The 12,783-nt window shown below is 44.5% G+C and overlaps 1 protein-coding gene across 1 annotated transcript in view; it reads right to left on the bottom strand.

The window, feature by feature from the left end:
* The window catches only part of Pola2 (DNA polymerase alpha 2, accessory subunit), a 24,422-nt gene extending 13,175 nt beyond the window's left edge, over positions 1-11,247 (bottom strand). Inside the window, exons 1-7 of the mRNA XM_010635996.3 lie at positions 10,823-11,247; positions 7,162-7,286; positions 6,561-6,652; positions 6,326-6,383; positions 3,771-3,877; positions 1,165-1,358; positions 505-593 (exon numbers count right to left, since the gene is read on the bottom strand). Of these exons, the coding sequence (XP_010634298.1) occupies positions 505-593; positions 1,165-1,358; positions 3,771-3,877; positions 6,326-6,383; positions 6,561-6,652; positions 7,162-7,286; positions 10,823-10,901 (744 nt within the window). The 5' untranslated portion in view covers positions 10,902-11,247. The remainder of the gene's footprint in view (positions 1-504; positions 594-1,164; positions 1,359-3,770; positions 3,878-6,325; positions 6,384-6,560; positions 6,653-7,161; positions 7,287-10,822) is intronic.
* Positions 11,248-12,783: the final 1,536 nt, after the last annotated feature.

Genomic DNA, 12,783 nt, shown 5'->3' on the forward strand with positions numbered 1-12,783 from the left:
AAAAAAAAAAAAAAAAAAAAAGATGCCACTGTCACCATGGATCTACAGTGACAGAGATCGGCAGGTCACAAGACCTTGGAAACCCCTGGCCTGCTCTGTCCTCATCCTGGATGCCTTCTATCTGAAGGAACACTCTTTTGGGTATTTGGCCCTGCCACCAAGGGCAGTGAGGCCTTCAGTATTTGCTTATGTGCAAGAGCCTAATCCAAGTAGGAAGAAAATAACTTTCTTTTGTTTTTTTGGTATGGGGGATTGAACTCGGGACCTTGCACTTGCGAGGCAGGCAGTGGCATCACTGAACTAAATCCCTGGCCCAAGAAAATAACTTTCTGCTCACAAAACCAGGGAGTGCTTCTAAGTCTTTCTTCAGAAGGACACATTTTACCAAATTCAACCAAGCCAAATGTTCTAACTAGGAAACAGAAGAAATGGAAAAGGATGTCTCTTCACCACTGATTTCTAAATGTAATATTAATTAACAAAAATTTTGGGAACAACTCTTACTTGTGCTGGGACTAGAAGAGGAGTAAAGGCCTCAATCTTGTAATGTTCCTTGAGTTTGCTGCCAAGTTCTTCTATCTTCCAGGTCAGAACTGCAATCCAAGAGGTGAAAAAGTGTTGTGTTTAAGACATTTTACTTGTGAAGAAGAGAAAATACAGCATGTGGTAAAATATCACACAGTCATGTTACAGGGCAGAGGTGGTGCGAGTTGAAACCTTCTAAAGCCTTAGTTGGTTTCCCCATATTTAGTGGCTAAATTTGGTTTCCACTTGGCCACAGGAGATCATGCTACGCAGTCCAGGGGAGTCAGCCCTGTGCCTTCCCTTAACTCAGGTCACCACACGCATTTTGGGGAAGTCAAAGATGAACTGGAGAGGGCTTAAGGAACAAGCTATAAAATGTCCTTAATGTTAGGTTGACTCCCTTCAAATAGTTCAAGTTTTCATTACTGGGACTGTTATGTGCTTTTTCTTCAGCAAAGTGATGGGACTCAGGAGGATCACTGCCAGGGTCCCCCACTGTCCCTCACTGACTAAGAATGCACGAGGACACCGAGCAACCTACAACCTATGGATTCAAAGGCAGCCTTGGACCTGGCTACTTACTCTAATACTTCCAGGGGGTTTTACAGCCAACATAATTTCAAAGGGAACAGCAATCACCTTCTCGGATGTCTGGGAGCTTCTGAAACATGGATTTGTAGCTGCTAGTCAGAGGCTCCGGATACCCCACCACCTTCAGGCTGATGTTTCCAGCTCCTCCTCTCCCCGACCAAGACACCCCCTGTGCTGAGCCGAAGGTGGTAACCACCTCTCCTCGGTTATTTCTTGAGTTGTATTTCTGGGAGGGAGTAGCGCTAATTAGAAGCAAAACAGATTAATATTATTGTGTTCATAGCTAAAGAGAGAGAGGAACAAAATAAAGTTACCATTTGGAAAGAAGGAGTGGAGAAAAAGCAATATGGCTTAATAAATCTGGTCAGCATAATGAGATCGGACAGACTGGGACCCTTCAGGAATTTCAGGAATGAAAGGCTGAGGAATACCAGGCCAAAGAGGAATACCAAACGTGTTTAGAGAGTGTAAAGACAGGAACATGTTTAAAAAGGTTGTCATTCTCTTGGCATTACAACTAAACAAAGACACACAAAACCTAAACTCTGAATGGAATGAAAAGCAAGCTTCAAGTATAATTTTTCTTTCTTCTTATGAAATGCCAACATTAGGACACCACCTGAGCCTAGAATTGTGGATAAATTAAAAGTGTCTAAGCACATATAAAATTCACAAAATAGTTCAAGATAGAAACAAGGAAATGAAGTTAAAATCAATCAACCCTCCTCAGGCTGGAGGTGGGGATGTGATGAATTCACAGCCAGCGAGTGACCAAACATTCCCGTGCACTGAGGCTCAACCGACAAGGCCTCCTATTTCCATTGCCTCGCGAGTGAATTACACCGCCAGGAACACATGGCTGCCGCTGACTTGCCTGGCTGCCTCTAATCCTTCGCTTGTGAACATCGTGTACAGAGAGGTCTATTTAAAAGATGCTTCCTTTAATGTGTGAAACTCTGCAGAACCAGTTCCATGCGGGGCACCGCTGCAACTGACGCCACCCTTCCTTCTTTCCAGACGGAGGCTCCAGAAAGTGAGCTCAGCTAATTATCTCTATCTCCAGAGCTGCCTCTACTGAGTAATTTACACGTTACTTCATAAATCACAAAACCAGTTTCTGATGTCAGCTTTATTAGTGTACATTAAAAAATGACGAGCTCGCTTCGGCAGCACATATACTAAAAAAATGACAAGGCTGCATAGCGCCGACTTCTCTGAGCTCCTCCCTGTGAGGCTCCATGGGACGGTGAGCCCTTTAACGCAATCGGATGCTCAGGGGCCCAGTGTAAACAGATCTGCAGGTTGCAGAGGATCTTGGGTTCAGAAAGTGTCACCCCTGTAATGGTGACGCCATACCTAAGAGACCCACTACTATTCACTGTCTTTCAAAGATGCCCTCAGTTGCCAGGTATGGAGCAAACGCCTGCAATCTCAGCACTCAGGGGACTGAGGCAGGAGCATTGCTGTGAGTTTCATTGAGGCCAATCTGGGATACCTAGTGAGTTCCAGGCCAGCCTGCACTACGTAGCAAGACCCAGTCTCAAAAAACCAAACCAAAACAACAAAGCACCCTCCAAAACAAAGATGCTCTCAGGAATCTAGAAAGCTGTCTTCAGAAAGCAATTTGAAATCTCTCTAAAGCAGTAGTGGATCAGAGTAAATCAAACGGTTCTTCAAAATCCACTGATCAAAGCTGGGCGTGGTGGGGCACAGCTGTAATCCTAGCACTCTGGAGGCTGAGGCAGGAGGATCACTGTTAGATCAAGACCAGCCTGGACTACATAGTAAGCTCAAGGCCAGCCTGAACTACATACCGAGACCCTGTCTCAAAAAAACAAAAACAAAACAAACAAAAATGCACTGACCACTCATCTTGAATGAGTATAGAGCTTCTGTCACTGTCTTTGTAAGGTGATACAGCTGAAAAACTTCTGGTTAAGATAGTCTAGAAATGACTCCTGGAAGTTAGTCTGTTTAATGGTTAACATCGCTGGTACTGATATGGCAGGACCTGTAAACACTTCTTCTTGGCCAAACACCAATATGGGATTCTCTAACATAAGACGTATCATTTACAGATTAAAAAAAAAAAATCACCAATTATATGCAGTAGTGAGCTGGAATAAAATATCAATTAAGCCAGTGTAGATTCAGTGACAAGAAAGCTCTCAAAACCTAGTCGTAACCCGAGTGAAGAAAAAGAAACAGGTTACACAACATTAGGAACAAAGATGTGTAGTTTTCTTTAAAAACAAAACAAAACAAAACAAAACCTTCAAATTTTGAAAAGGAGAAAGAAACCCAATAAAGCACGAATTAACAGAAGCGGGTGAAAGTCTCTTTCACCTCACAGGCAACACTCACATGACTCCTAGGCTTCTGAATAGACAGGTTGTTTTGAATAAAAGATATCAGCGCCTGATATAGGAAATCAAGCCTAGAAAAGTGGGTGGAAGGTGGGTTTCTTTAATTACTGTACAAAACAGTAATTCTCCACAAAGGAAGAGAAAGCTGGGAAGCCAGAGGGTGACAGGCTTTCCAGCCAATTCACCCGGAACCCACCTCCTCCTGGTTAATGAGTTACTCTGAAGTCAGCCCATCAGCCAGCCAGGGAGCAGGGGCTGCACAGGCCCAGAGTTGATGATGATCCCTACCTTGGAGAGAAACTTGAGGGTGAGAGGAGCTGATGCGGGCTGGGGACAGACACACTCCTCTTCGTTCTAGGAGTCTCTGGGGTAGTAATAGCTCGCTTCTGAGAACCCTAGAAACAAACAAGACAAAGTCCCAGTCACTTTGGACCCAAGTTGCTAATGAAGGGTGAAGTTCCTTAGGAGGAAGAGGTCAAATGGCACCCAAATGAAAGGCACAGGACAGGACTGGGTTGGTTCTCTTAAGGCCCCCATCTTGCAAGCATAACCCTGGAAAAAAATCTTCAACTACAGTCCAGTATTCATCAACTTACTCTCCTGATTTGAAGGCAATAATGAAAAAAGCAATCATTTCCCAAAAAGGATCACCAGGTAGGCACTGTCCTGACCAATCTCACACATGCTCACATTCTGCCCCTCTCTGCTTCAGAACAGATCTGGTTTCAAAAGGCATATGGCTCTGACCTGTGTGCACATATTTTTCCCTGAGAAGGGATGGGACCACGTTACACTTCTTTTGGCCAAGTCTACCACACATTTTCCAAATTAAATACGGGAATGACTCCAGGCAGATAACACAGTTGAGCTCATACTTGGAGAATAGTTAGTGAACACCTCACTGCTGGTCACTTCTGGGGTTTTTGGCTCAGCAACAAGAATCCCAAGATAAGCCCAGCACAGAGGATGAAATCCAGAGACTCAGGCCTTCTCCAAGTCTAGGATAATAGTAACAGGAAACACAAAAAATCCTTGCCTTTGCAGAACCTTTTTCTACCCAAGAGCTCCCCCTCACGGCAGGTTTAAGCTATGCCACCATGTGCCCACAGGCAGACCCTGTGGGACATACTCAAAAACCACTATGAAGGAGCTGCAATGGACACTAGATATTTATTTATTTATTTATTTATTTATTTATTTTGGTTTTTTGAGGCAGAGTCTCACTATGTAGTTGAGACTGACCTGGAACTTACTATGTAGCCCAGGCTGGTTTTGAATTCACAGTGATCCTCCTGCCTCAGCCTCCCAAGTGCTGGGATTACAGGCGTGTACCACCATGCCCAGCTGGAAACTAGATTTTTAAAAAACACTCTTCTGCTACTTCCTTTATATAGTAACCATCTTTTAATATTGACATTATTTCAATATTTTTCCAGTTTTAAAAGGATACAAACTGTAGTAGCTATAATCTAGTTTAAATGTAAAACTGAAGTACAGTGGTACCTTGGTTCACAAATTTAATTCTTTCCAGAGAAACCAAAATCAATTTTCCCATAAGGTGAACATTGAATCTAACCATTGAATTTGATTTTGTTCCTGTCCAATTCAGTTCATGCTGTTAGCTGTGAACACATTTCCTTGTTACAATCTTTAAGCTTTTTTTGTTTTGTTTTGTTTTGTTTTTTTGAGACAGGGTCTCACTATGTAGTTCAGACTGCCCTGGAACTATGTAACCCAGGGCTGGTCTCGAACTCACAGCGATCCTCCTGCCTCAGCCTTCTAACTGTTGGGATTTTAGGCATGTGCCAGCATGTCTGGCTTATAATCGTTATACTTTTTAGTAGTTATTTGACTGTTGCATAAGAATTTATCTAACTACTTCTCTGCTGCTGGGTTACAGTTATTTGTGATTTTGGTGATTATAAATAATGCTGAAATGCATATCCTCGTGCAGACAATTTATCCTCATAATTTGGATTTCCTCAGGTGAGTTTTTTTTTTTTTTTTTTTGGTACTGGGGATCAAACTCAGGACCTTGTGCTTGCAAGGCATCCACAGTGCCACTAAACTAAATCCCTGGTCCTCAGAAGAGAACTTTCTAGAGGCACTGGGGCCAGAACCCAGGGCACCGTGTATGCTAAGCATGAAATCTACCACTGCAGTACAGCCCCAAGTCCCCTCAGGAGAGATTCTTATTAGAAAGAATTATTGCATCTTATGGTTTTTATAATTTTCTCAAACTGTTTCTTGAAAAGGTTCTTCTAATAAATAGGAGTAGCTGAACAACTACTGAGGGGCAGGCAACAGGGAGACAGCAGCAAAGTACAGTCTCTGCCCTCCAGGACCCTCCACGGACCAAACAGAGAAGTGGGTATGAAGCTGGCTGCTGTCCCCGATCCTTGTGCAGCAAAATAAACCAAGGAAGAGGCAGCCGAGGAGAGCCGAGTTTGCCCCAACAAGGTGGCTACAGGCCTGGCCTGTCTGAAGACAGCAAGGAGGCCGGTGTGACAGAGCAGAGGAGGGGTGAAGAGAAGTAGTGAGTGCAGAATGAGCTCAGCCAGACCCCATGTACTCTGGAGCAGGATGCGAATTGTGAGCAGGGAGGTGTATATTTTGTTTTATGGGTTTTTTGAGGGGAAAGATGGAGTTTGGAGTCAGTTCTCACTCTGCCCAGCACAGGCTGGCTTTGAACTCACTGTGGAGCCCAGGCTGATCTCGAACTTGTGGCAACTCTCCTACCTCAGCCTCCTGAGTGGTGGGCTCACAGGTGTGTGCCACCATGCCCAGCGATATTTTTTAAAATGCTACCAGTAGAATTCAATCTTCAAACACTGTCTATTTACCTTAGAGGGTGTCGTGTAAGAGTTCAAAAGAATCTCCTCTTCTTCCTCAACTTCAATTCTAAAAATATTAGTTAAGGAAAACAGTATGAACCTAAGGCATGGGATGATTAAATAAGAAATATGAATATGAAGTAATCTTTATCATTTCTTTTAAAATAATAAAAAAGCAACTGTAGAAAAACAATTATAACACAATATGTAGCTTGGTGCATAGGTCACCAGCAGAAAAGGATACAGCTCTTGGATAGAAATAATGTCTCTAGCTCCTGCATGTCCACTGTCCTTGGTGGCACTGGGCCATGTTTTGGACAATCTCTTGCTCAAAATCTGAGAAAGAGAAGAGAGTGAATATATTATTCCATAGTCTGGTCATAGGGAGGCATTCTCCACAGCTTTGAGATAACAGCAGGCACTCAAAGTATAATCAAAAATAACAATTCTTTCTTTCTTTTTTTTTTTTTTGGTTTTTTTGAGACAGGGTCTCACTACGTAGTTGAGACTGACCTGGAACTCACTATGTAGCCCAGGCTGGTCTCGAACTCACAGCGATCCTCCTGCCTCAGCCTCCTGAGTGCTGGAATTACAGGCGTGCACCACCACGCCCAGCTTGAAAATAATAATTCTAATAACTCCAGTTACTTGGTCAAGAGCTACCACTTACTGGGCACAGCTCTATATTCATTCTAATTATGAGAACAATCATAAAAATATAGATTGCTAGAACCCTTGACAGACAGGCTCGTTTGTCCAAGCTCACATTGGGCCTGAATCTAGGTCTGGTTCCTAGGCCCACATATCGCACACCTCCCTTATCAGCTGCTTTGTCCTGTTCTTACCTCATGCTCAAATGTCTTCAGGATCTCTGAGGTAAGGGAAGCTTTGCCTGTGCTGGTGCAGAAAGCTATCAGCTCGCCTACCACTCCTTCCTCGTTCTGCCCATACAGAATACAAAGCTCTGCCACTGTAGGAAGGGAAATTGGACAAGTAAGGCCTTGCTCTCATTTCTTCAGCTTTCATCCTGAGAAGCAAAAAATAATTCTCTATTTATCCAATCAATATTTACTCAGCATTTACTAGTGCCAGGCATTATTCTAGACTCTGGGAATACAGTAGCAAACAGAGAACAATCCATGTTCATAGGAAGCTTACTATTGTGGGAGACAAAACAAACAAAATATATAGTATATTAGATAATGAAATGTGCTATGTAGAAAAATTAAGCAGCAAGGTGGGTGTTTGTGGTGCAGCCTGTAATCCCAGCATTGAAGAGGCTGAGGCAGGAGGATCACTGCAAGTTCGAGACCAGTCTGAGCTACATGGTGAGTTCAAGGATGGCCTGAACTGAACAGTGAGACCCTGTCTCAAAAAACAACAAACCAACAAAAAAAGAAACAACAAAAAAGAAAGCTGGGAGAGGAATTAGGAAGCTGGGAAATGCTTAGCAACTTTAAATACAGTGATTAAGGAAAGCCTCTGTGAGAAGGTGACATCTGAGAACTTGAAGGAAGGGAAAGAGTGAGCCAAGCAGTGTTTAGAGAAAGAGCTTCCAGGGTCTGGGATTTTAGCTCAGTGGCACGTATCTGCATGGCAAGCACAAGGTCCTGAGTTAGATTTCCGGTAGCCCCCCCAAAAAAAGCAAGAGAAAGAACTTCCAGGTAGAGAAAGAGTGCAAGGGAGGCACAGGATCAACAAGGCCACGGTGGCTGGAGTGCAGTGAGCTGGAAACAAGAGGGGCTGGAAGGGTGGAGGGGTGCAGATTGCTGGTCACTATATTCACCTTGGCCAGCACTCTACACAACATAGAGAACTTCTAGTGTTTTGGACAGAACAGACAGGGCAATCTGATCTCCACTGAACAGGATCCTTGGCTGCTGTGTTAGGCACAGAATGAAGGGGATGGGGCAGAATACACAGGAGCAATGAGAAGAATTTTAGCAGGATCAGGGGAGAGATGACAGAGGTCAAGATGGTGGAAGTGGGGGTGGTGAGAGGTCACAGGACTCTCAATAGGACACATGCTGAGGGTAAAGCCAGGGGATTTGTGACTGAGAAAAACAGAAGTTGAAGGTGATGCTGATGTTTTTGGCTTGATCATCTACAAGGCTGGGGTTCTATTACATGAGATGAAGGAAAGAGTTGGAGGAGCTACTCTGAGGAGAGGGAAGAGCTTTAGATCTACACTCTGAGATGCCAGTTCAACTGGAGATATGAAGTAGGCAGTTAGACAGACCAGCCTGTACTCAAGACAGCAGTCTAGGCTGAGACAGAAATTTGGAGATCTCAGCAGATACGTGGGATATAAAGCCAGGTGAGATCATCAATCTGGCAAGAAGCGATCTCAGACCCGAGCTTTGGGGCACTCAGACATTAGGATGAGGATGAATCTGCAAAGCCTGAGAAGTGGTGATAAAACAGGGCTGATGCATAACTAGAAATGGTGGCAGAGTTGGGCGTCGTGGTACACATCTGTAATCCCAGCACTTGGGAGGCTGAGGCAGGAGGATTCGCTGTGAGTTCAAGACCAGCCTGGGCTACATAGTGAGTTCCAGGTCAGTCCCAACTACATAGTGAGACCCTGTCTCAAAAAACCAAAAAAAATGATGGACAGTGTCAGATGCTGCTAATAAAGCAGGGGGAAGCCTGAAAATTTGTCTCTGACCTTGACAAGGTGACAGTCACTAGTTACCTTGATAGCTAGCAGTTTCAGTGAATTGATAGGGGGCAAAAAAGTTTATTGAAAGGGATTTAATGAGGAAACATGTGATGACAAGTGTAGACAATTCTTTTGCTGTAATTGGGAAGCAGAGAATGCCAGGGAAAGTGTGTCAACTGAGAAATTTTAAAGGCAGGAGCAAGAACCACATTTCTATACTATTTAAGGAAAAGAAAATCCTTTTTTTCTTTTTCCTCTGGTACTGGGGATTCAACTCCCCAGGCACACCAATACTGAGCTAAATCCCTGGCCCGTAGGAAAAAAAATCTTGGAGAGAGAAAAGTAGAAATATCTAAGAGAGACTTACTGGAGTGATGTCCTGAGGTAGGTGAGAAGAAATGACATTTAAGGACTCGGGTGGAAGGTTTGGCTTTTGCCAGGAGTTACTGAACTTCATTGCAGTAAAAGTCTAGGTGCTATATTTGCCACACATGCAGACTGTTGAGAGTAATGTTGGTAGCTGATGGAAGCTTCCTCCTAATGCTTCTGTTTTTCTCAGGATGTTAAAGGGGGAAAAGGAAAGAAGAAAAGAAAGAAGGAAGGAAGGAAGGAAGGAAGGAAGGAAGGAAGAAAGAAAGAAAGAAAGAAAGGGCACGTAGCAGATGCAGAGTGAATAGACCAGGAAAATATGACATGAATGTGAGGCACATTAACTGGCTTTCCAAATAAATTTCTGTGACCAAGGTTTCTCATTTAAGTCTTGTAAGAAAAGAGGGCCTATTCCCCTTAAGTGTCCATAAAGCCTTAGTCTTCTGGTCTCTGAAAGGAATTTCTCATCATGAATTAACATGTTTATACTCTGGTTTTCTATTGTTTTGTTTTTGCAGTATCAGGGTTGGAACTCAGGACCTTGGGCTTGCAAGGCAGGAGCTGTACCACTGAGCTAAATCCCTGGCCAATTCTGGTTTTATATTGAATATAAGAAGTTCTGGGCTGAGAATGTAGCTCAATAATGGAGTACTTGCCCAGCATATATTAGGGCCTGAGTTTCATCCCCAGCACCACAAAACAAAAACAAAAACAAAGTATTGGGATAAGTGGGTAAGGCAGGTGCAATACATCCCAAGTCTAAAACTGAGAACTTCTGCAGCTCCCAAGTCTCTTGTTTCCAGTAACTCCTCACCACTGGACTACACGGCCCAGTATGTCGGAGCATGGAGCATGGACTCCCAGGCAGATATGGGGTCACCCTCAGCCCAGGCAATTAGCTTTCCTAGTCTCTCTTCCTCCATCTAGAAACATCTAGAAACAACCTAACATTCAACTTTAGGATCCCGCCTCAAGGGATCTATATATGGGCAGACCTCCCATATCTCTGCTGAGAGAAGTGATGGGTCAGCAGAGTTAAAGTAATGGAAGAGTCAAGAACAAAAACTTCATTTCAAAAACCCCAAGTCTGTCGATTTGTCATCAGGGCTTCACCAATATCTACATGTGGAGGAGATGCCGTCGGGGCCTAGCACGTCTCAATTCCACTGCAGAAGCCTCACGTTTATACTTCTGTTTTTTGAGACCGGCTCTCAATGTGTAGCCCAGGCTGGTCTGGAATCCCCCGTGATCCTCCTGTCTCAGCCTCCCAATGCTGGGATTACAGGCGTGTGTCACCATGCCCTGGTACATTCATATTTTTTGACTTGGGACCCGACGCACCACCCCAGGAGCTTTTCGAATTCGCAGGTCCCAGATCTCAACTCTCCCAGCCACCGAGGCTGCCGACGGAAGGCGGGGACACTGGCAAGCGACCTCCTTCGGTCCTACGTAGGCAGCGGGGACGCTGGACTCACGTTTCTCAATGAGAACGTCCTCGCAGTCCAGGCCGAAGATCTGCAACTCCTCCGCCAGCTGCTGGGTGGACACGGACATGGCGACCCAGAAGGGGCCGGGGCCTGGCCCGCCCAGCTCCGACCCGACCGTAGAAGCCCCGGGAGTGAGGTCGACGTGCAGAACGAGTTTCACCTTCTCCCTCCAGGGCCTGAGACTGGAAGGGCCCAAATGGCCTCAGGCTGTCAGGTCTAGCCGTCAGCTACAGAGAAACACCTACTTAAAAACAGAGTGGAAGCGTAGAAGCTTTCCGAACGGAAAGCGTAGAAATCTCGACAGGTTGTTCTCTGGGGTGGGGTGGGAGGGTGCTGTTTCCAAAAAGCTACCACCAGGCTTTTCCGTGAGGAGAGCGGAACCCAGCAGCCAGAGAAAAAAACCCGCCAAAGGGTTTGAGCGGCCTGCGCAGGCGCAAAACCTGGGTCAGCCCCACCCCCGCGCTCGGCTCCGCCCAGCCTGTTGCGGCTGCGCAACTCGCTCCCGATGCGCGTTTTGTTGCCAGTGTTTTCACGTTTTGGTCGCTGCGCTCGTTGTCCCTGCGTCCCGCCGTTTGCTTCTCTGTGGAGTTCGAGTTGCTTGTCTGCTTTGCCCTGCTCCTGGGTGCGGAGGCGCTGTCGTACACTTTGGGATGTCCGGAACTTAGCGTGACCGGCGCGGGACTGGACGGTCCCCATTTCTTTGTCCCTCTCGGCTTCCTGCCCTGTTGTGGCCTTGGTTCATCCTGACAGGTGGCTTCGGTAGGGAATCTGGTTGTCATGACTGCTTTCGTGATGATCGTCATGGTCCTAGCAACAAGGATGCTCTCTTTTCTGCTTCCGGAACATTTTTGTGGCTGTAGAGTACCAAAGTGACTAAAGATTTGATTTGGGAGCGGCACTATCGGGAGTTTTAAAAATGCCCCTCATTTTTTAAAAATAAATTTTATCCCACCCCACCCACGCAAGTCCCCTCCCCTCCCTATGTACAGAAGCTTTGTTTCCATTTTTCCTTCTATTTTCCCTTTTTTCTTGTCCCTTCCTTCCTTCCTTCCTCCCTCCTCCCTTGTTCCCCTTCCCATGTGAACACTCTCTTCCCGTTTCCCGAAATCCATTACACATCTCAGTCCTTATCTCCACTTTCAGTTTCTCACACCGGAGGAACAATGCGGTGTTTAATTTGCATTTCACAAATGACTAGTGATGCTGAACATTTTTTATATGTTCATTTGGCGTTTCTAATTTTTCATCTGAGAAGTGTCTTTATTTTAGATGCCCATTTTTGCATTGGGTCTTTAAATTTGGGGGATCTGATTTTTTTTGAGTTCTATATATTGTAGATAGTAGTACTTTATCTGAATAGCTGGTAAAAATGTTTTCCCACTCTGTGGGTTGTCTCTTCACTCTGTTGATGATTTCTCTTGCTATGCGAAAACTTTTTAATACCCTCATTCTTGACAGCATTTCCTATCCTCAGGAAACAATCCAAAATGCAGATTAAATTCTTTGTACAAAGATGTGCATTGTAGCTTCATTTATGATGTTGAAAAAGTTGGAAACATCCAGTGAAGGGATTGTTGACTATGAAATAAACAGGATCAACAGATGAATAAACAAAGCATGGTAAATATACTGTGGGATTTTGTTTAGCCATGAAGAAGGAATTCATGTCATTTGCAGGAAAATGGGTGAATCTTGAGTCCGTAATGTGAAGTGAAATAAGTCAGGCACAGAATGTCAAACAGGTTCTCTTATATGAGAAACCCAAAATAAAAGAGTAAACTAGCTGGGGATTTAACTCAGTGCTGCCACTGCCTGCCTCACAAGTGCAAGGTCCAGAGTTCAATTCCCAGTATCTATTAAAAAAAAAAAAAATCAAGAAATATAAAGCAATTTAAAAAGGTGAACTAAAGGAGAGCCTTCTCTCTTTTTTTTTTTTTTTTTTTTTTTTT

The sequence above is a fragment of the Fukomys damarensis genome, unplaced genomic scaffold (assembly GCF_012274545.1).
Source record: "Fukomys damarensis isolate Sample0158 unplaced genomic scaffold, DMR_v1.0_HiC HiC_scaffold_27, whole genome shotgun sequence".
NCBI lineage: Eukaryota > Metazoa > Chordata > Mammalia > Rodentia > Bathyergidae > Fukomys > Fukomys damarensis.